Raw genomic sequence first — 21,385 nt, 5'->3', positions numbered from 1 at the left:
ATTGGCGAGAGTCAATCTCCGGGTTTCTTAAAAGGCATTGTAACAATCGTCTCGTACCTACTACTGCAAGTCACGTAAATAACAACTGAACTACCTGGGTAAATAGTTTGAAGGGCTCTAAGGCAGCATTCTAATATTCCCATAAAGACAAGAGCTCTGCAAAGGGAGCATGCTTTGCATGTAGAATATCCCAAGGGATATTCTTCCCAAGGGAAGGAGGAATTCTGAGTCAGAGCCACCGTCTGTTTCTCAAGACACCAGGCAGGGCAAATTGCCCTGTCAGATACACGGCGGCTTCCAACATTCCTGGCTCTGATGAAGCAATGCTGCAGAATTCTCGTAGAAACCCAAAGTGAAAATGCAGGTTCCATCATTCCACTAAAAATGGAAGGCAAGAGATGGGATTCTTAGCTGCCTGGTAGATCTTCTTGGGTCTGTGACAATTCGCCACGGCCAACTCGCTGCAGGACAACTCACTGCGGGACAAGAGTTACATGAATATCAAAGAAATGGTGGAACAGAATCGTTAAAGAAAGGATGCAAAAGGAGAGACAGATGCGAACGGCAAAAATTAAAATAGTTTTTATTTTATTTAAAATAACTAAATAGAATCGTTAAATTGTCCTGCAGAGTGTTATCCCATGGCGAGTTATCCTGTGGCTAGCTGGCCACGGCGAGTTGTCCTGCGGTGAGTTGTCCACGATGAGTTATCCTGCGGCGAGCTGGCCACGATGAGTTCTCCTGCAGTGAGTTGGCCGCAGTAAGCTGTCCCATTCCCAGTCTTCTGACCCAAGCCATGCTGGCAAGGCAGAGGTTAAGGAGGGTCCATTTATGGCTCACTTATTGCAGTCACAAATGACCCACCTTCCATCAGGTCAGCCGGCCCCCAGCCCCGGCCCACTGCCAGATGGCCCTGGGACCGCCTTGTCCTCAGCCCTTGGACTCTCAACTCTCGTTTGGGAGACGACCGTGTCCTCTCCTTCGGATTCCGGTTCCAATTCCTCCTCCTCCTCTGAACCAGGATCTAACAAGAGCCATGATACTAAATTCCCTGCCTTGATAAAAAAACGTGGCACTGGAGTGGGAAAGGGGAGGGGGACGGGGAACAGGCAGCTACGACTGAAAAAGGGACCTTGCTGTCTTGACCAAGAGCTGTGGGAGTTTCATCCCCTGCTGTTTAAGGCAGTGTTTCTCAACCTTGGTAGCTTGAAGATGGGTGGACTTCAACTCCCAGAATCCCCCAGCCAGCAGCGCTGGCTGGGGGATTCTGGGAGTTGAAGTCCACCCATCTTCAAGCTACCAAGGTTGAGAAACACTGGTTTAAGGCGAGCTTCTTGTCTCCTTCGGAGGCCTCGTCTTCTTTTATGCATGGCTAGGAAATGAAGGGGACAAGAACGCTGGCCCTGCTAAGCAGAACGAATAGCTGCAGTTCAAAACAAATGGAATTATGTTGCCTTCCTTATGCCAGATGTCTCCATCAATATCGCAGGCTGCCAATTTGGAGCAATCGAGCCTTGAAAAGGGTAAAGTCATCATCTGGGTCTGGGAGAAACAAGCCGAGGACCAGGGGTTTTCCCTCCTCCTCCTCCTCCTCCACCACCACCAAGGGCTTGCTAAGGACAACTTTCTGCTTCTCGTCTCCCTCCCACGCAGAGCGTCAAAGCTGATTTCACTTTCTATGCAATTAAAGAGAAATCCCTGCCTTTTCTTCAGTTTGCAAAAAAATAAATAAAATAAAATAAAATAAAATAAAGCCAATTGTTCTTGGGCAACGATTTATGGTTGCAGTTCGTGCTTGGCAGGACCCAACTTCTTTCCGGCCAGATGTTGCTGGGAAAATTCAGCAACAGGCCATATGGTAAAGGAAAGAAGCGATTTGCTCTTTCTCCACGGAGCAATGCTGCTCCTGAACATGTGGCCTACAATGTTTGCTCTCGTTTTTTAGGCCCCATTAATAAGATCGCAAAAATCAGCTCGCTGGATCCATTATCGCCATCTAGAATTACCCGCTCGATAGCCTAAGAAGTCTGTCAACAGGGCTGAACAGCCACACTCCTTCTATTTGCGGCTTGCGATTGGTGTTCTGAGATGGACTGTTTCCTGAAGGTGAACATTTCACTTAATTGTCATTCCACTTAAGCCCAGCAGCCTCCTTTCCACTGGTGTTCAGCAGATGCTCTGGAAGCCTCCCAAACAGGACACAGTAATAGAACCATTTGCTAGGAGACAGACAATATTATTAAAGGGGATGGGGTGGAGGGGTGGGAATCAAATACTTGTGTTAACAGTTTTTGTTTCGGAGTTTTGTTTTTTTAAAAAAAGTGTAATACAACAAACAACAATTTGGCTGAAGACAGAACCAGAGGGGTATTTTTCCTCTAAAGAAAAAGAATTAAACTAGATAACCCAATGTAAATCTGCTACATGGCAAATGCATCCTGAGGCTGGTGCTGAAGCCTGCAACTGTACGGAAGCCAAAGGAGCTGGCTTGAAAGAAGCCTAACTAGACATCCGGTTGGCTAAAGATCTGTGCATAAGTTGGTAGAATGATGGACCAGACAAAAAGTCCTGCAATTCTTCTGCAGGAAGAGTAGCAGGTCAGTTAAAAAGACCCATTTTTTTTTTTTGCTGATCTGTGACCTTTTTCCTTATCATGCCAGCTCAACTTTGCAGGGAAGGTTTTCCCACCATTTCCAAATGAGGAAAACATGATCTTCCCCATCTCTCCCATTTTTTTTCCCCCAGCAGGATCTTGAGGATAGGAAGCCTCTGTGCTCAGTTCCAGCTACACAGGTCATTCTTCATGATAGTCAATTGTCCCTCTCCCTGGCCAGTTACAATGAGGGCACACTATTGTGTGTGATGCCTTCGAAGCCCATGGTTGTCTTCAATCCCCAGAAGTTCCCAAGTACAAGAGGAATTCTAAAAGCAGCCACGTGATTTCCGACTGGAGAAAAGGGGGTGGTGGCATCTTGAAGAAGATCTACAGCTGGTTCTGTTTGAGGAATGAAAGGACCTTGTAGGATGGAAGAAGCTGCACTGTAAAAGAAAGAGTCATAGTTTTTCCCTTCTGGATTATTCTCCTTCCATACCGTGTGCTGTTACCCATAAAGATATTTTTTGGGGGGGTAGGGCTCCACCCAAAACACCTAGATGCTAGAGACTTCCATGTCCAGCCCTGAAGTTAGACATGGTTACGAGAGGGTATCTCTGCAACCGTATAAGTTCCCATCTAACATTGCCATGGAGGAAATGGCTGTGTCCAAGATGAATCCCGACTGGCTTGTCTCTCCTTCCACCGCTAGCTGGGCTTCAGAAGCTGTTCTATTTGGGTGAGGTGATGATAGAGCTGGAGAAGTCGAAGAGATTCTTGTTGATCTTCCGCAGGGTGTTGACTTCCTCCTCCAGTTCTGTCACCTGAATTTTCAGTTGCTCTTGGTCGCCCATCAAATTCTATGACGAGAGAACAAACCATAAGAATCTAGAAAGGGGACATGGGGGAACCTACTCGGGTGGGTTTCAAAAATTTTAGCAAGGGGTTCTCTGCTTGGTTGCTGGGTGGGCGTGGCCATAGTGGGCGTGGCGGGGGGGGCAATTTTGCCCTCCCTGGGCTCTGGAGGCTTTCATCGAGCCTCCAGGAGGGCAAAAATGGCCTCCCCAGGTTCTGGAGGCCCTTTGGAGGCCGGTAACAGGCCTGTTTCTGGCCTTCCCGAGCCTCCGTGCGCGCCCTGCACTTACCTGCACCCAAAACAGACCACGTGGGGACTCCTGGAAGGGGCGGATTGGGGTGGGGGTGGCCAGCCAGGAGTGGGATTTGGGGGTTCTCCGAACTGCACAGAATCTTAGCTAGAGCTTCTCCCAAACCCCTGCGAACCCCCAGCAGCCCACTCCTGGACCTACCTAGGTCTTTCTGCATCTCAACAACATTAAGATGGGTAGACTTCAATTCTCAAAATTCTAGGGAATTCTGGGCTTTGAAGTTCACCCATCCTAAAGTTAATGGGATGGAAAAGGTGTGACTTACCAGCGGTAGGATTAAGATCTGGAAGAATTGGGTCAATTTTGCTATTTTAAGGCCAAGAAAATTACCAGATTTTTAATGGTTAAAAAAAATGCCTTCCCTTGTGTGGTCAAGGGAAGAAAAAGCAATTGTTTATACAGGTAGCCCTCAACTGAGCCCAAAATTTATGTTGCTAAATGAGAAATTTCTGAAGTGAGTTTGTTCCATTTTATGACTTTTCTCGCCTCAGGTGTTTTGGGATCTGTAAGGGCAACAAAACAGGTGAGGAAATTCTGCAGCCACCTACCCAGGTCCCAACCTCCTGAGGCCAAAGCGTAGGTTAAAACGAATGACTTTTCCCAATGTACTTGAGTGCTCTTTCGTGACACAGATAATAAGTAGTCCTCAACTTACAACCGTAATGGAGACTGCCCATACCGGTCGTAAATCAGGTTGCTCCCAATGACTGACCCAATGTTGCAATCTTTGCGTGGCGGTTATTAAATGAAATCTGCAGGACTGGGTTTTTGCCGACAACAAATTTCAGCAAAAATGCCACGAAAGTTGGACACGTAGTTGCGGGACACTGCGAACAGCTGATTGCTGAGAGTGCCTGCAATGCAGTCATGTGACTTCTGCGCGTGCGTGATCCAGTTCTGTTGTCACTATTCCCGGGGAGGCCTGTGGGACCTTTGACCAGTTGCTAAGCGACTGGTCATAAATTGAGGACTACTTGTATTGCGAAGCAGGTTTGCACTGGGTCCCGACACTTCTGTGGGGTTGCAGGCAGGAGGGTGGATGCCAGGGTGCCTCACCTTTTCTCTCGTTGAGCACATCTGGAGATATAAGCGCTCTGTTCTCTCCAGGTAACTCTCTCCCGAACCCTGTGGAAGAAGGAAGAGAAGAAGAAGAGAGGCATCAAAGGGTTAAGCCTCCGTAGAGATGCTTCAGCTGAGCTTTGCCGAAGGGAGCCTGAAGTCAAAGCTGCGAACATGTTTTACAATGAAGCCTGGCGAAAGGAACAAGTGATCTCTAAGTAGCTCTTGACAAAATGGTGACACTAAGGAATGGATCATCTCTTAATGGACAGCTGGGTTTTAGAATTCAGGAAAGGAAAGATTAACCAGGAGGAAAAGTCACAAATGGGTTTTATCAAGAAGGCTTTCTTCAGAATATGAGCTCACAGGGTAAGTGAGACTGAACACAACAGACAAGGTTAATGAGGGGGTCCTTAGTGCTCTCTGAGCTTGCTTGTTTTCTTACAAATGTTTCACTACCCTAACTAGGTAACATCACGCCGTGGTGGCGCAGTGGTTGAAGAGCAGTACTGCAGGCTAATTCTGCTGACTGCCAGCTGCCTGCAATTTGGCAATTCGAATCTCAGCAGGCTCAAGGTTGACTCAGCCTTCCATCCTTCCAAGGTGGGTAAAATGAGGAGCCAAATTGTTGGGGACAATAAGCTGACTCTGTAAAACCGCTTAGAGTAAAGCACTGGGACCAGAAGTTGGCAAACAGGCCGTTTTCGGCTTCCGGAGGACCTCCAGGGGGTGGGTGGGGAAGGCCGTTTTCATGCTCCCCAGACTCCTAGAGAGGCTCTGGAGGCTGGGGACAGCAAAAAACAGGCCTTCCGGTCCCACCGGAAGTTGGCAAAGGGGCCGTTCTGGCCTCTGGGGGGCCTCTGGAGGGGTAGGGAAGGCTGTTTTTGCCCTCCCCAGACTGCTAGAAAGGCTCTGGAGACAGGTAAGAGAGAAAAACAGGCTTGCCGGGCCATCGCGTGCCAGAAGCGGGGTGAGCAGGTGGTGGGGTGCTTAGAATTATGGGTATGGGCACACGCCCCCCACCCCCCCCCCTTCTTCAGCTTCTTGCACGAGAAATGAAACATCTTCAAAGAAAAACTAGAAAGTCCAGCTGCCTCTTGAAAAAGCACCTTTGGGACAACCAGGACCTGGATGACTGAGACTCTCCATAGACATTCAGGGTTGAACTCTTGGGTTCTTGGTGCCCTCTGAGCTTATTTTTTTTTTTTAATTTGATTTATATGCCGCCCTTCTCCGGAGACTCAGCTTACAATGCGCTAAGCAATAGCCTTCATCCTTTTGTATATTTATACAAAGTCAGCTTATTGCCCCCACAACTGGGTCCTCAATTTACCTACCTTAGAAAGGATGGAAGGCTGAGTCAACCTTGAGCCTAGGCGAGATTCGAACCTGCAGTAATTGCAGGCAGCTGGTCTTAATAACAGGGTGCTTTAGACCACTGTACTACCAGGGCTCCACTGTACTACCAAAACAACCAAGTTGTTTTCTTGCCGAGGTTTCTCTACCAGGCGAGGGAACCTCTAAGTGTGAAGGAGAGGGGTGTGTGGTGGTGTTTCAAATGGTGATGTTATTTTGCCCAATAATGAAATTTCTGCTGAAAGGACCACAACGACACACACTTTATTACTGTATATAACCTCAGACAAATTTACCAAAAAAGGGAATCATGAGTTGGGTGGGATCCAGAGGTTGGCTGCTGCCGGTTCACACTGGTTCAAGCAAACCGATAGTTAAGATTCTGCGCAGTTTGGCAAACCAGCAAATCCCATCACTGGCTGGTCCCGCCCCCACTCATTTTTTGGCTTGTTTCGGCCCGGAAAACGCCCCCCAAAACAGGACGAAAAATGGGTTGGGCCAGCCAGTGGTGGAATTAGCCCCAACCAATTGAATCCTACCTCTGCCTTTGAGACGAGTGGCTGGGAGGCGGGGCTGGGTATGATAAGTGACATCACCTGCCAAGTCACATGACCAACGGCCACGCCTACCCAGTCAGAGAACCGGTTGTTAAGTTATTCAAGTCCCACCACTGGTGGGATCTGATCCAGCTAGCCAAGGCTCTTCCTTAGACTTTGGAACACTTTTTCTGTGGCTAAACCCAAACAGCTACAGGTAGTCCTCGACTTACAACCACAACTGAGCCCAAAATTTCTGTTGCTAAGTGAGACATTTGTTAAGTGATTGTTTTGCTCCATTTTACAATTGTTCTTGCCACAACTATTAAGTGAACCACTGCAGGTGCTAAAGTGAACCACTTAACACAGCTGTTAAGTGAATTTAATGGCTTCCCCATTGACTCTGATCGTCAGAAAGTGGCAAAAGGGGATCAGGTGACCCTGGGATGCTGCAACTCGTCATAAATACGAGTCAGTTGCCCAGCGTTTCAATTTTGATCAGGTGACCACAGGGATGTCGCTTCCGTCATGTGAAAAACAGTCATGAGTCACTTTTCCCCCCCAATGCCCCTGTAACTTCAAATGGTCACTAAATGAACCGTTGTAAGTCAAGGACAACCTGTAATTGGCCAGATTGTGGATAATTTGAATTATCCTCAATTGCAAGTGGGAAGAAAGGAGTCCAGAAGAAAAGAGGCTGCCCTTCAAGCCGTCTTCCATATTTGCAGCAGGGACCAAAGAAAGTCGACATCCCTGAGAAGGAGAGAAGGACACCCCCCACTCTCCCCCCCCCCCTTTGCACCCCAGTGAACGACAGCAATTCATCAGGAACTCCAGACACGCAACCTTGAGAGCTGCTGCCGTTCGAGTTTGGGAGCCGACATGGCGCTGATAAAAGGAGACAGCCGATCTTTATCTCTCGCAGGCTGGCTCCTGGGATCTGCAGAAGCAATCGGGCCCTCCAGCTTCCTCTTAGAAGACCCAGCAATTGGTATTATTGCGGTGTCTTCCAAGATGAAGACAGAACACCACCGAGGTCTCCCTCCCTCCCTCCTTCCCTCTCTTATGAGCCACGGGGAAACAGCACCAGCAACTTTGCTGCAATCTACACTTTATGGACAAAAACAAGCAGAATTGGGACCCCCCCCCCCCCCGTTTTTTCAAAAACCTTTCCGTGATCCGCAGCCAAAAAAAAAAAGCTAATACGATCCTGGGTTGTATAAACAAGAGGCATAGAAATCAAAAATCACGTGAAGTATGAGCACAGCTGTATAAAGCTTTAGTAAGGCCACACCTGGAATACTTGCATCCAGTTTTGGACACCAGATTTTAAAAAAAAGATGTCGAGGCTTTGGAAAAAGTGCAAAGAAGAGCAGCTAAGATGATTAAAGGCCTGGAGACTAAAACATCTGTGCCCTCAGGGTCACCTGAGTAATGCTGCTGGTTCCTGTGACCCCACTATCCTGTCAGAGCTGAAGAAGCTTCTTGGATGAGGAGTGAAATGTCTTCAAGCAAGTCCAGTTATTGCCTCCTCAAAAAGCACCTTTGGGACAACCATGACCTGGATGACTGAGAATCTCTACAATAGTCCAGGGATATTCCAATAACAAAGTCTTCTTACCAGTTGTTGTAGTCATACACAATAAACAGTTGCAAACAGTAGCAAACACAGCAAATAGCAGTAACGATCAATAATGGTCAGCAAAGATCAGCAGAGAGTAGCAGAGAGAGACTAACCAGGTTTCAAGCTCCCTCTTAAGGACACTGGCTACAGAGCTAACCAATCAGGACACAGTATGATGCAATGCAGCAATAAAGCTATATTGAGGTTTATATATTGCCAACCCAACAAGTGAGTAAATTATCATTTCCTAACAGACTTCATGGAAAAAGATGTTACTCTGGACATACAAAAGAAACTACCTGATGTCTTAATAATTAAAAGGATAAAGAAGCAACAAGAACGGCTGCAGGATTTGGGTTTGGCTAGTCTAGAGAAAAGACGGACTAGGGGTGACATGATAGCAATATTCCAGTATTTGAGAGGCTGCCACAAAGAAGAGGGGGTCAATTTATTTTCCAAAGCACCCGAGGGCAGGACAAGAAACTATGAATGGAAGCTAATCAAGGAGAGAAGCAACCTGGAACTGAGGAGAAACTTCCTAACAGTGAGGACAATTAACCAGTGGAACAGCTTGACTTCAGAAATTGTGGGTGCTTCATCACTGGAGGTTTTTAAGAAAAGACTGGACAATCATTTCCCTGAAATGGTAGGATCTCCTGCTTGAGCAGGGGGCTGAACTAGAAGATCTCTGAGGTTCCTTCCAGCTCTGTTCTGATTGACCCCCATGCCAGAGGACTCAATCTCAGGGTTGCCCTGAAAAGGGGTTTGATTGATACATGGTCTAGGAATTGACAGACAGCCCCAGTTAACACTGTTGTGGCCCGTCAGCAGCCTGTGCAGCTAGTAACTGATTCAGACAGCGAGGAGGCTGGTGTGGTGCTGCGCCAGTAGCCTGTGCAGCTGGCACTCGAGTCAGACAATGAGGAGGCTGGAGAAGATGTGGTGCCAGAGGCGGGGATTCAGCCAGGGCCTTCAGAACCTCCAGAAGCTCCCTTAAGTGAAGAGGACGAAGAAGAGAAGCCTCTTCTCAATGCACAGGTGCACAGAGCTGCCAAAAGGCAAGAGTGGCTCCTCAGGAGGAGGTCTCCTCGAGAGTAAGGCTTGGGGCTAATTGGCCACTCCTTTAGCCTATTTAAGGAGGAATGCCGACTGAAGCAATTTGCAGGGAACAACTTCATTCACATACCTTCGTGTCTTGTCTTGCTTATCTTATCAGCTTCCTGCAAATTGCTTCTGGGCTTTCTGCCAATCCTAGTAAGATTACGATTATTTGTTCTTTGGATTCTTGTAGGCTGTTAAGAAAGTTAATTAACAGCTTTTGTTTGAAAAAGACTGATTTAATTTAGTAAACTAAGGTTTGTACAGACTTTGTGTGTGCTGCGTTCTTTGGGTCCGTAGCTGGGGCAGAACAGTTTAGCAATTGCAATCAAAGTTACACTGGCACTGAAAAAAGTGGTGTAAGATCAGTCCTCGTACTTATGACCATTGTAGCATCCCACGGTCACATGATCAAAACTCGGGTGCTCGGTAACAGGCATTTACAATAGTTGCAGCATCCAGAGATCATGTGATCACCATTTGCGAACCTCCCAGCTGGCTTCCCACAAGCAAAGCCAGTGAAGGAATTAACAACTGCCTGATTCACTCAACAACTGTGGCAAAAAGGTTGTAAAAGCAGGCGTGACTCACTTAACAACAGAATTTCTGGTCCCAGTTGTAGTCATAAGTCAAGGACTACCTGTATTGATCCCAGTACACAAGAAACCCACCCTTATCTAGCCTCTTGCTCAGAGAGATTTCTGATGAAGCCAGTGACACATTCCCCTCCTAGACCCACATTACACACCCCAATACACACCTTAAACGACACCCCTCATGACTCAGCCTTTATGCTGAGGTACAAAAAGTACTGCACAATAATAGTACGTTCATAAATTAATTAAGTTTGTGCCCAAGAAACTTTGGGTTGGCTGTGCAATAGGAATACCCATGTTTCTTTTTTTTGTGTGTGTGTGTGGAAAATGTTTTTGAATCCTTTGAATTGCTTCCCTGTTGCTGGTGACAAATGCATCTTTGCTTGTCCGGCTAATGCTAATGGAAGCCCTTGCAAGCTCATCTGGTAAGATGTTGTCAAAGATTACATAGAACTCTTGATCCATTTAGCCGGCTATGATTTATTTATTTTTTTAAAAAAAGCAACGGACCATTTCTGAGTCTTCCCTACTTGGTTCTTTAATAAATGTGGTCAGTTGATAACGGTATGTGATGGAATTCTTCAGCCCAGCCTGGAAAAAGAGATTTGAGTCGTCTATGAGCTTCATCTTCACACGATTGTTATAGGGCTGTGATGGCGAATCTGTGGCACGCGTGCCACAGGTGACATGCGTAGCCATATCGGTGGGACCGCGAGCTCAGCTCCGGCCCCATCAGAAGTAGGGAAACAAGTTGTTTCCTGTCTCCGGAGAGCCTCGGGGGGTGGTGGGGAAGGCCCGTTTTTCTCTCTCCCCAGCCTCCAGAGCCTTTCTAGGAGCCTGGGGAGGGCGAAAACAACCTCCCCCACCCCCTGGAGGCCAGAAACGGCCCATTTGCCAACTTCCGGTGGGATCTCAGCCAGCTTTGCTCAATTCAGGGAGTTGAAGTTCACAAGTCTTAATCGCCAAGACTGGACACCCCTGGGTTAGGTGAAAGCGGTGAAAAGGGGTCTTGGGTTGTTGGTTTGAGCTCCGAGCTTGGCAATTTGGTTGCAAACGTTTCGTCACCATTCGAGGAGACATCGTCAGTGGGCTTTGAATTGTGCTCGTCAGTCAGAACACTGGCCTTTAAATACCTGTTTTATGTGATGGAAATTAGCATGAATGTTGCTTGTACAGCTGCTTCTGGGTAGGGGTCTTCTCTTTTTTCCTGGGGGGGGGCAGTTCATTGATTGGATGCTCATCCATTTAGTTTTAGAGGCTCCAGTATCCCGGGAGTTTAGCTGCCTGCTGAACCTTCTGCCTATTTGTCACAATTCTTCCTTGCCATCACAATGGAGACTGCCTAGCCGACTTCACCACCTCCCAGGGGACACTCTCTAATTCTCTTTCAAAGTTGTCTACCTAGCATCTCAAGGCAACGAGTCTCACAAATTAATTGCCCGTTTGTGCAACGACAAAGGGCTCTTATGTCTCTCCCTAACCTATAATCTGTGGATTTGATTTTACGATCTCCCCTCCAATTCTAGTTATACGAGAGGAGGGGGGGAACCCACAGAGAACCCTACCTACTTCTTCCCGCACCGTGCATAATTGTACCATAAATAAATCATAATAATACATACATTTATTCATAAACTTTATTTATAGGCTGCCGTAATTCAACATATATAATCCTCTAGTAAGCCAGCCTTTTGTCTTCCTGGTGCTTTCCTGAATAATGCTGGGCTGGATTCAGTTCCCATCATCCCCGGCTCTGTGGGCTGGGGATGAAGGGAACTGAAGGATAACGCAGTAAACCCAAGGACTGCCGGAGGGAGATTGCCCAGTGCTTTCTGTCAATCCTAGACCTCTCGATATTGAAAATACTGTGGCGGCTGTCCTTGGCCGCAAGGCACCTATTTTCTTCTATAAAATGCTCTATTCACCCTACCTTTCATTCCCCAACCCCCCCTCCCCCCAACGGTCTCTTTTCCTTTCTTAAAACATCATTATCGGTGGCATCGGATCTGGAGTGTGAGGAGCATTATTAAATTGGAGTTATCACTTATGAATGCAGAGGAAGGCTGGAAAAGGGGACGGGGAAGTTCTCACATTTCGGAAAAGAACAGATTTTTAATATCGGGCTTGAGCACAGAGAAGAGGGGAGGGGGGCGCGTGGCAGCACAATGGTCTCTTTGGGAGCCACAGGCAATCTGGGGTTTTTTTGAGGTCATACCTCTCTCTGAGATTCTTTGGATTGGAAAAATCAGAAGCCCTCGTGCATTCAGGACTTGGGACCTATAGGTGGTATAACCTATACCACCTCCGCGCTTTCCGAAAGGCCCTGAAGACTTATTTATTCCAGCAAGCTGGCCTAGCTTAAAATGGTTTTAATGGGGTTTTTAAATTTTCGATTTTATTGATTCTGGGTTTTAAATTGGGAACTTTTTGATTTTGTAGATCTGGGATTTTAAATTGGAAATGCCGATGGTTTAATTTATTTTTAGTTTTTTCTTAACTTTTGTATTATATGTGTTTTAAGTTTGGCTGTTCACCGCCCTGAGTCCCCTTGGGGAGAAGGGCGGTATACAAGTTGAATTAATAATAATAATAATAATAATAATAATAATAATAATAATAATAATGAAGATAAGCAGCAAGAAAAAATCACAAAGTACCGAGATTTGCAAATTGAAGTTGAGCGACTGTGGAAAAAGAAATCGTGTGTTGTCCCGATTGTAATTGGAGCCCTCGGAGCAATACCCAAAGGGCTACCCCGCTATTTAGAAATTCTAAATTTGCCGGACTTGAACATTTTGACTCTACAAAAAACCACCTTACTCGGAACAGCTTACATCCTCCGACGATACCTTAACAGTTCCTAGGTCCTTGGTTAGGACTCGAGCTGCTGAGCTATTAACCAGCCTCAAAGGCTGTGAATCTCACTAAAGATTAACCAATAAATAATAATAATAATAATAATAATAATAATAATAATAATAATAATAATAATAATAAGGCATGGGTCTCCAACCTTGGCAACTTTAAGCCTGGCGGACTTCAACTCCCAGCAAAGCTGGCTGGGGAATTCTGGGAATTGAAGTCCATCAGGCTTAAAAGTTGCCAAGGTTGGATACCCCTGGTATAAAGGGCCATCCTAAACTTCTCCAGGTTGGAAGGCCACTTGATTGCCACAACTGGCATCTAAGTCTGCTCTGGAAATGGTTGATGGCCCCACAAAGAGCCACGCAGATGCCACCTGGGACTGGGTGTTGAGCAAGCACCTGGATGAGGTATGAAAGACTTGATTGTGTATGGAGATTCTCAATCATCCAAGTCATGGTTGTCCCAAAGGTGCTTTTTCCATAAAGGCAACTGGATTTTCTTAGGTTTTTTTTTTTTTCTTGAAAATGTTTTCGCTTCTTGGATGAGAAGCGAAACGTATTCAAGGAAAAAAAAAAAAAAAACAACCCAAGAAAATCCAGTTGCCTTTTGGAAAAAGCACCTTTGGGTAAAGATTTGGCAGCTTCTGGTTTACCTCCTGCCATAATGTTCATAAAGGTAAAGGCAAAGCTTCCCCTGGCACAAATCTGCCAGTTGTTCCCGACTCTAGGGGGCGGTGCTCATCTCTGTTTCAAAGCCGAAGAGCCAGCGCTGTCCGAAGACGTCTCCGTGGTCATGTGGCCGCCATAACTAAATGCCAAAGGCGCACAGAACGCTGTTACCTTCCCACCAAAGATGGTCCCTATTTTTCTACTTGCACTTTTTATGTGCTTTTCAACTGCTAGGTTGGAAGAAGCTGGGACAAATAACGAGCTCACCCCGTTACGTAGCACTAGGGATTCGAACCGCTGAACTGCCGACCTTTCGATCGACAAGTTCAGCGTCTTAGCCACTGAGGCACCGCAGTCCCTTTACCCACATATGTACGGCCCCAAACCAAAGATTTTTATTCGCTTAACTTTGAAGCTGACATACCATGCCCGACAGGAGCTGCAGCTTGATGACTGCCAGGAATATAAATCCTTCCATTCTCCGCCGTTCAGTCAGAGCTGAGGAAGCTTCTTGGATGAAAAGTGAAACGTCTTCAAGGGAAAAACAAAGCCCAGTTGCCTTTTGAAAAAGCGCTTTTGGGACAACCTGGACGACTGAGAATCTCCACAGACAATCAAGTCTTTCACACCTCATCCAGGTGCTTGCTCAACACCCAGTCCCAGGTGGCATCTGCGTGGCTATATCAGCAACTTCTTTTGCTGGACGTATACTGTAGCCGTGTCCCAAAGATGCTTTTTCAGGAGGCAACTGGACTTTCTGGTTTTTCTTTTGAAGACGATTCACTTCTCATCCAAGAAGCTTCTTCGGCTCTGACTGGAGGACGGTGGGGGATGGAAGGATTTATACTCCTTGCAGACAGCTGGTCATTTGCGTTCTTTGAGAGAGTCGCTGAGGCCACTTGGAGGTTTGTTTGTGTCCTCAGGGTCACCTGAGTGGTGCAAACAGGGGTGGAGCCTTCTTGGCTGCCCTGTGTCCCTTCACTGTTGAAAACAGGCGTAGGCTGTTGGGGATGAGTCTGTGCTGTCTGCATGACCTGGATGACTGAGAATCTCCATAGACACTACAGCCATGTGATAAGAGCCGAGGAGGCACAGTGGTTAGAGTGCAGTACTGCAGGCTACTTCGGCTGACTGCCGGCTGACTGCAATTTGGCAGTTTGAATCTCACCAGGCTCAAGGTTGACTCAGCCTTCCATCCTTCCAAGATGGGTAAAATGAGGACCCAGATTGTTGGGGGCAATACGTTGACTCTGTAAAGCGCTTAGAGAGGGCTGTAAAAGCACTATGAAGCAGTATATAAGTCTAAGTGCTATTGCTAATGTATGTGAACCCAGGGAAATGCACATTTGAGTTGTGGAAGTGCCAACCGTAACGCAACCTCGTTCCACCCTGTGGGCATCTCCTTTATTCAAATGTACATTTTTTTCCCTGGGATTATGTGGCACCAGGAGAGATCAGGAACAAATCGAGAGGTACAGCGTGCACCTTTTTGATTTCAAACCCAAAGCACTGCATGTCCTTAAGTTAATGCTTCAAACTGGCTTTAGAGTCCTTGTATCCTCCACTCTCCCCCATGAGAGTTAGCTCTGTCAATCTCATTGGAGGTGGGGAATGGGGGAGGCAAGAGACAAATAGGAGAGAAATCAGATGAAAGGGCTCTTGAAGGGGAAAAGAAGCAGATGGATGGACAAGAGGCCTTTGCAGTGAGTGATATTGAATAAGGTAAAGGTAAAGGTTTCCCTGCACATGCGTGCTGGACGTTTCCGGCTTTAGAGGGTAGTGCTCATCTCCGTTTCAAAGTCGAAGAGCCAGCGTTGTCCGAAAACGTCTCTGTGGTCATATGGCTGGCATGACTAAACGCCAAAGGCGCATGGAATGCTGTTACCTTCCCACCAAAGTGGTCCCTATTTTTCTACTTGCATTTTTTACGTGCTTCCGAACTGCTAGGTTGGCAGAAGCTGGGACCAGTAACGGGAGCTCACTCCGTTATGCGGCGCTAGCGATTCAAACCGCTGAACTGCCGACCTTTCGATCGACAAGCTCAGCATCTTAGCCACTGAGCCACCGTGTCCCTGTTGATATTGAATAGATCTATGCAAAGAAGGATGGACTATCCCCTCTTCGTGGTGCTTCTTTCCTCCTTCACCCTCAGGCTCAAGAGGAGGAAATCTATTCCACTGCTTCCTATTGGGCAGATTCCACCAAAGGCCACGGCACAGAGCAGTGGTGGCAAGGAAAGAGATATTGTAGGTTGTCATAAACTCATATAATCTGGCATCAGGAGTGTCACAGCAGCCAGCTGGAGGCCTCTGTGGAGGGCATGAGAGCCCCAGCCCCAGCAACCAGGCATTTGCTGGTCAGCCATCTCTTCTCTCTTAGATTCTGACGTTACAGAAACAGGTGCAGGGAGAGCTTTCCTTTGTGGATTCACCCAATCCCTCCTTAAAGACCGATGCAAAAATGAGAAAGGGGAATTTTTTTTTTTTCAGAGAAGTGGTCACTACAATATTGTTGAGGCTGTTTTTTTTTAAAAAAAAAATCCTCTAGATGTCCTAATCAGAGATAATATGTACTTAATTGTGCTTTGTTTTGCTTTTTAGTACTAACAGTGTACTTTGTTCCGTTCCACCTTGTCTCCTTTTCAAAGCCTGCTCTTCAACAAGACCGTAGCATTGATTTCAAGAACAAGATAATGCCGACTTTGTTGTTTAACATTAGAGACCCTGCTTTCGCGCATAGCCATGGGCTGTCGATGCGACCGCTTCAAATTCCGGACAAGCAAACCTGAAGCTGGTGAATGCAGATTTTCTGCACTCTGCCTGAAGCGTTTGTTGATACAGAATGACAAAACGAATATACACATCCGAGTTTTTCAAGCTGTGTTTCACTAAGGGCAAACAACAACAACAACAACAACAGCAAACCCCCAAAGAAAACCCACTCAAATCCAGCTAATTTTCTATCACTAGTATTTTATCTTTTGATCAGGGAGATTTTTGTTTTTTAACTAACAGGTTCTGGGGCTTTTACAAGTTTGAAAACCCCTCACATAAATAATCTCTTCAATCCTTGCAACTCCACCAGAGGAGTAGTTAAGTGAAAGTTAAACATGAATATGGAGTTATCTACTCTTTGCTATATACATTGGTCAGTAACAGTAACAGAGTTGGAAGGGACCTGTTCTGTCCCAGCTACAGACCCCAAAGAACGCAGCACACACAAAGTCTGTACAAACCTTAGTTTACTAAATTAAATAAGGGTTTTTTCCCAAACAAAGGTTGTTAATTAACTTTCTTAACAGCCTACAAAAATCCAAAGAATAAATAATCGTAATCTTACTATGATTGGCAGAAAGCCCAGAAGCAATTTGCAAAGAATGAAGATCAAGGCACGAAGGAGAGTGAACAAGTTGTTCCCTGCAAATTGCTTCAGTCGGTGAAAGCGCCACTTATTTATCACGGCTCTGGATTAAATGGTGTCCTCCTCTGTGCCACCCGATTTCCATTTACAGCTCATCCTAAAACACACACCTGTGGTCAAGTGCATGTCTGCCAAATTCAATTCCGAACATTTACGATCCTTCCCAGCGCAGTGAGCATGGGGTTCATTTCAAATCCCAAGAAACGCAGGTGTGGCGGCGGTGAAGTTTCAGCTTATTACTGCTTTAGTGCCCGTCAAGAGGATATAACTCATACCGATGCTCACAGCCCTTTTCTCATCCCCAGAGGAAGAACTACACCAGAACATTTAGCTAGGCCTGTTTCAGATCTGCATCACACCACCAGGGACTAGCCATCTGCTCAGGCTGCTCCCGCTTTGGCTGGAAGAATAAATGTCTCACACACCCCGCATATGTCTGGCCCAATTCATCTCCCGCCAATTCCTTCTGCTTCGTTTCCTTACCTTCTGATGGAGCCCCAGACACAGCGTCAGCCCCTCACTGGCAGAGTTTTCCATGCTCTCTGTGCTGTGAAGATGCCGGCTGAATTTGGGCAGTGGGATGCGAGGCTTGCTGTCTGGATTCAGCATGTTGGCAGGTGCCAGGATGATGAAAGCATTTGTGATCGGACCTACCGGAGCAGAAGGAATGGGTTACATGTAGGGTGCATACGCAGCTAGTAAGAACAACAGCTTTTGTGGAACATAAAACCTTGTGCGATAATAAATGGTTAGCCTGAGACACCCCAAGAGGCTGTTGTTTCTGCTGCAGAAGATAAACATGGCTTCCCTTTAGGAAAGAACTGATTAGCACAACTCAATATCCTTCCATTGCGGTGCTTAAATTCTTGCACTCCAAACAAACCACAGCTGCAACTGGACTCTTAAGCATCTCTTACCAAACGAGCCCGTTTACCAGGGAGGATTAATTTGCTTGGCTAATCTAGTGATGTTTGCCTGATCTCCAAAAAAAGAAAAAAAGAAAAAAAAAAGAAAAAGACAGACGTAGCTGCTATTAAGCAATTAAGGCTTTTAAAAGAGGTTGAAAGATCTCTGGCTGGCCTAAAGCCAAATTTATTTGGGCTCAAACCTAAATACCGTTTGGGAAATTTACAGGAAACCCCAGAAATCTCAGGTGGATCAGCAAATTGGGGGGGGAAAAAACACCAAATAAACAACTAAAAAGAAGTCAGTGGCAAACCATTTTGTACAGCTGCCAAGAAAATGACATGCCTGTGTCCATATAATCAAGAGGAATCAAGCTTGATTCTGAGATTTTTACCTTCCTTTCGGCTCAAAAAAGAATCCTTCCCAAGGATCTTCCCCAACTCTTTTATTGTAGGCCTTCCTGCATGCAGAGTAAGTATTTCAGTGTTTCACCGTCTTGGGGTTAAATTCTGCTGCAGGCATCCATAGACTTGGATGTCAATACACAGAGAGCTGTCTGTCTATTTGTGTTTAGGGCTCACAAGATGCAGTTCAATATTCAGTCATGGATTTCAAGGCACCAAGAGTGAAGCCGTTAATAGACAGCTTGACTTGTCAGGCAGAAAATGACAAAGCTCTGAAAGGCCCAGAAAACAGAGCCTTGTGGGTATTATGTTGGAAATAGGACCTCGAGACACACACAGGTATGCTTATTCGCCTAAAACTCTTCTTACCTGCTCAGTCTTTTGGAAGGGAAGCTTTATGGATGTCTGAAAATGCCCTGTACACTTGTCCTGGTATTTAGTACTGTGCTTTTTTTTTTTTACTGTTGCTATTGCTACCTTTAAAAAAAACAATTGTTGTGCGACATTGCTCGTACACATTATTGTACCTTGTTGTGTTCAACAGTGTGCTGTTTGTTTTCAATTTAGCTAACAAGTGAATTCACCTGTTATGTTTTATCGCTAAGGACCTCAACAGGCCACACATGGGCATTTAAACACCAAGCTCTTATTTTTAAAGGCTGCATGATGGATTGAAGGAGGAAAGAGGAAGAGGGCTGTTTAACCCACATTTTTGGGACAGTTACACAACAGGCCAAGAGAATTTACCCAAGTATGTACTGTGGATTAAAGCTCTCACTATACCCCATATTGACTTGAGGAGGATGGGAGCTGTAGTCCAGCGTACCTGGAAGAGTCCAAACCGAGGTTGACTATCATTTTGTAGGGGGTAGAGTCATCAAAGAGGCTTCCCCCCACCCCACCCCCAATACATTGGAATGATTTATTTTTCTATTTATTGCAATTATCTACCTTCTCTCTAAGATAAGAGTTCTCCAATCTTGGCAACCTTAAGACACGTGCTGGTTGGGGAATTCTGGGAGCTGGAAGTCCACACATCTTAAGGTTGCCAAGGTTGGGAAACCCTGCTCTAAGAGACCAAAAGAAATCTTCCCTATTTTTATTTCCAAAGCAACCTTGCAAGAGATCCAAGAAAACTCCATGGTCAGATGTAAGGATCTGTGCTCTTAGTGCTCTCTGGTTGTTTTCTTGCAGACGTTTCATTACCCAAGTAGGTAATGTCTTCTGTGCTAGACAAGAGTTGAGTTTAATCTGTTTATATACAGCGGCTTGCCCTGTCAGTATCCTAGACCAAGCGAAGCTAGAGTATTCTTGGAAGGTTGGTATTCAGACAAATTAACCACCAATAGGCACATACAGATAAACAACATTTACACACCATTCAATAGAGAAATCAAAAAGCTAAAAAGGAAACCAAAAGACCTAAACACCTCCCAGCCAGCAATCAACACCAGGGATTAACACCATGATTAATACCAGACCAACAATCAAACAGTGAACACTAGCCAATCAAGGAACTTCCAAGTAGAAAACAACACCTCAGCCGACACTGACAGTGGGCAATTCACTGTATATAAACAGAGAACAAATCCCACTCCTTTCTAGCGCTGATGATGTTATCTAGTTGGGTAGCAAGACATCTGCAAGAAAACAACTAAGCTCAGAGAGCACCAAAGACTCCACTGTTGAACCCTGAGCTACAAATATTCTCTTCTGTTGGTATAAAATGATTTGAATCTAACTCTCTCCTGTTCAAGTCGTGCTCCCTCCTGTTTTATACGGGAGCCAAAAATAGTTCTATGTCAAGTTTTTCATCTGTCAGCCTGCCTCTCCTTTGAATCAGGTGTTGGAACAATCGCTCAGTTCAGACTGAGCTGTCAGGAAGTGGCACTCTTTCAAAATTGTTGCAAATTGAATGCATTTTCCCCTTTACAGGGGAAGAGCAAGATTAAAAGACAATCCTGCTGCTAACAAGATGACTAGGTGGCACACTTATCCCGACCATAATTTGCACCTGCCCAATTCTGCTATTGAATTTTGAAGCCGGAGCACCCACTGACAAAGCAGAATAGCCAATTATATAAGAAGTAATGGGTTCTACAAGCTCTGCCTAGATTGATGTCCCAAATTGCACCGGGGTTGAACTATCCAAAGCCAGGACTCCCTCCTGCCTATATGAGTATTATTTTCTTCCCAATTTACTGTTCAGTTAGGTGTCCAAAGCTAACCAGGAGGAAAGATCCCCCTACGAGATCTCCCTGGAGCACCTGGATGTAATACTGAATTATGGCCTTGCTAGCATCCCCTGAGCAAGGCATCCATCATTGTGACTTTTGTAGCTGCCCACGGTGATGATGCCTCTTCCCCCTTCACCAGAGTTAATGAATGCTTTAATTACAGCATTTACCCACACAGCTGTTGGCTGCTGTTAGCATTTCCCTTGGCCTTAATTCACACTTACTCTCACATACAAGTACACTCAAGGCAACGGGTGATAAGGAAGATCCAGGAATGGCCTGGTGGGCAAGCAGAATGGGGTTAGTACTGGAAGAATTTAGCCCTGAGAAGATCATAGTCCTCTGTCAAGTAAACAGTTTCTTCACTTCTGCCTGCCACACTTCCCTTCCAGCCAGCCACTGGGACAAACACCAGAATGACCCCCAATTCTAAAGAAAATGTCTGAGAATGCCAGTTTAAGTGCTTATTCATAGTGGTTGAAAACTGCCAATCTCTCGCCTTTCCTCGTCTTTTCTCAAGACCAAAACTACTCTGCTCCTTTAATCATTGCTCATAGGATTTAATTTCCTGCTTGCCTCCCTGTTCTAGTTTCTTGAATCTTGCATAAAATGTGGGGCCTCGAATTCTGAGCAGTCAAAGTGGGGTCTGGCCAACTCCAAAGAAAGTGGAATGATGATTTCTCATGATTTGGGGATTAAACTTATGCTGATGTATGATGTATCCTAAAATTGCATTTGAACTTCTTGATGTTCTAAGTATACCTACTGCATTGATATTTATGGGCTGATAATCTGAGACAAACCTACCTTCTCAACGCTTATTTTTTGTGATATGTTTACATAAAGTAATGCTCCCA

The 21,385-nt window shown here is 45.8% G+C and overlaps 1 protein-coding gene across 1 annotated transcript in view; it reads right to left on the bottom strand.

Moving 5' to 3' along the window:
- Positions 1–1,271: 1,271 nt before the first annotated feature.
- WDR18 (WD repeat domain 18) overlaps positions 1,272–21,385 on the bottom strand; it is a 76,393-nt gene continuing 56,279 nt past the window's right edge. Inside the window, exons 8-10 of the mRNA XM_070944019.1 lie at positions 17,465–17,631; positions 4,816–4,884; positions 1,272–3,453 (exon numbers count right to left, since the gene is read on the bottom strand). Of these exons, the coding sequence (XP_070800120.1) occupies positions 3,325–3,453; positions 4,816–4,884; positions 17,465–17,631 (365 nt within the window). The 3' untranslated portion in view covers positions 1,272–3,324. The remainder of the gene's footprint in view (positions 3,454–4,815; positions 4,885–17,464; positions 17,632–21,385) is intronic.

The sequence above is a fragment of the Pituophis catenifer genome, unplaced genomic scaffold, assembly GCF_029215685.1.
Source record: "Pituophis catenifer annectens isolate HBS135680 unplaced genomic scaffold, rPitCat1.0.hap2 SCAF_1, whole genome shotgun sequence".
In the NCBI taxonomy this organism is placed as follows: domain Eukaryota; kingdom Metazoa; phylum Chordata; class Lepidosauria; order Squamata; family Colubridae; genus Pituophis; species Pituophis catenifer.
This window is presented reverse-complemented; position numbering and strand designations above follow the sequence as displayed.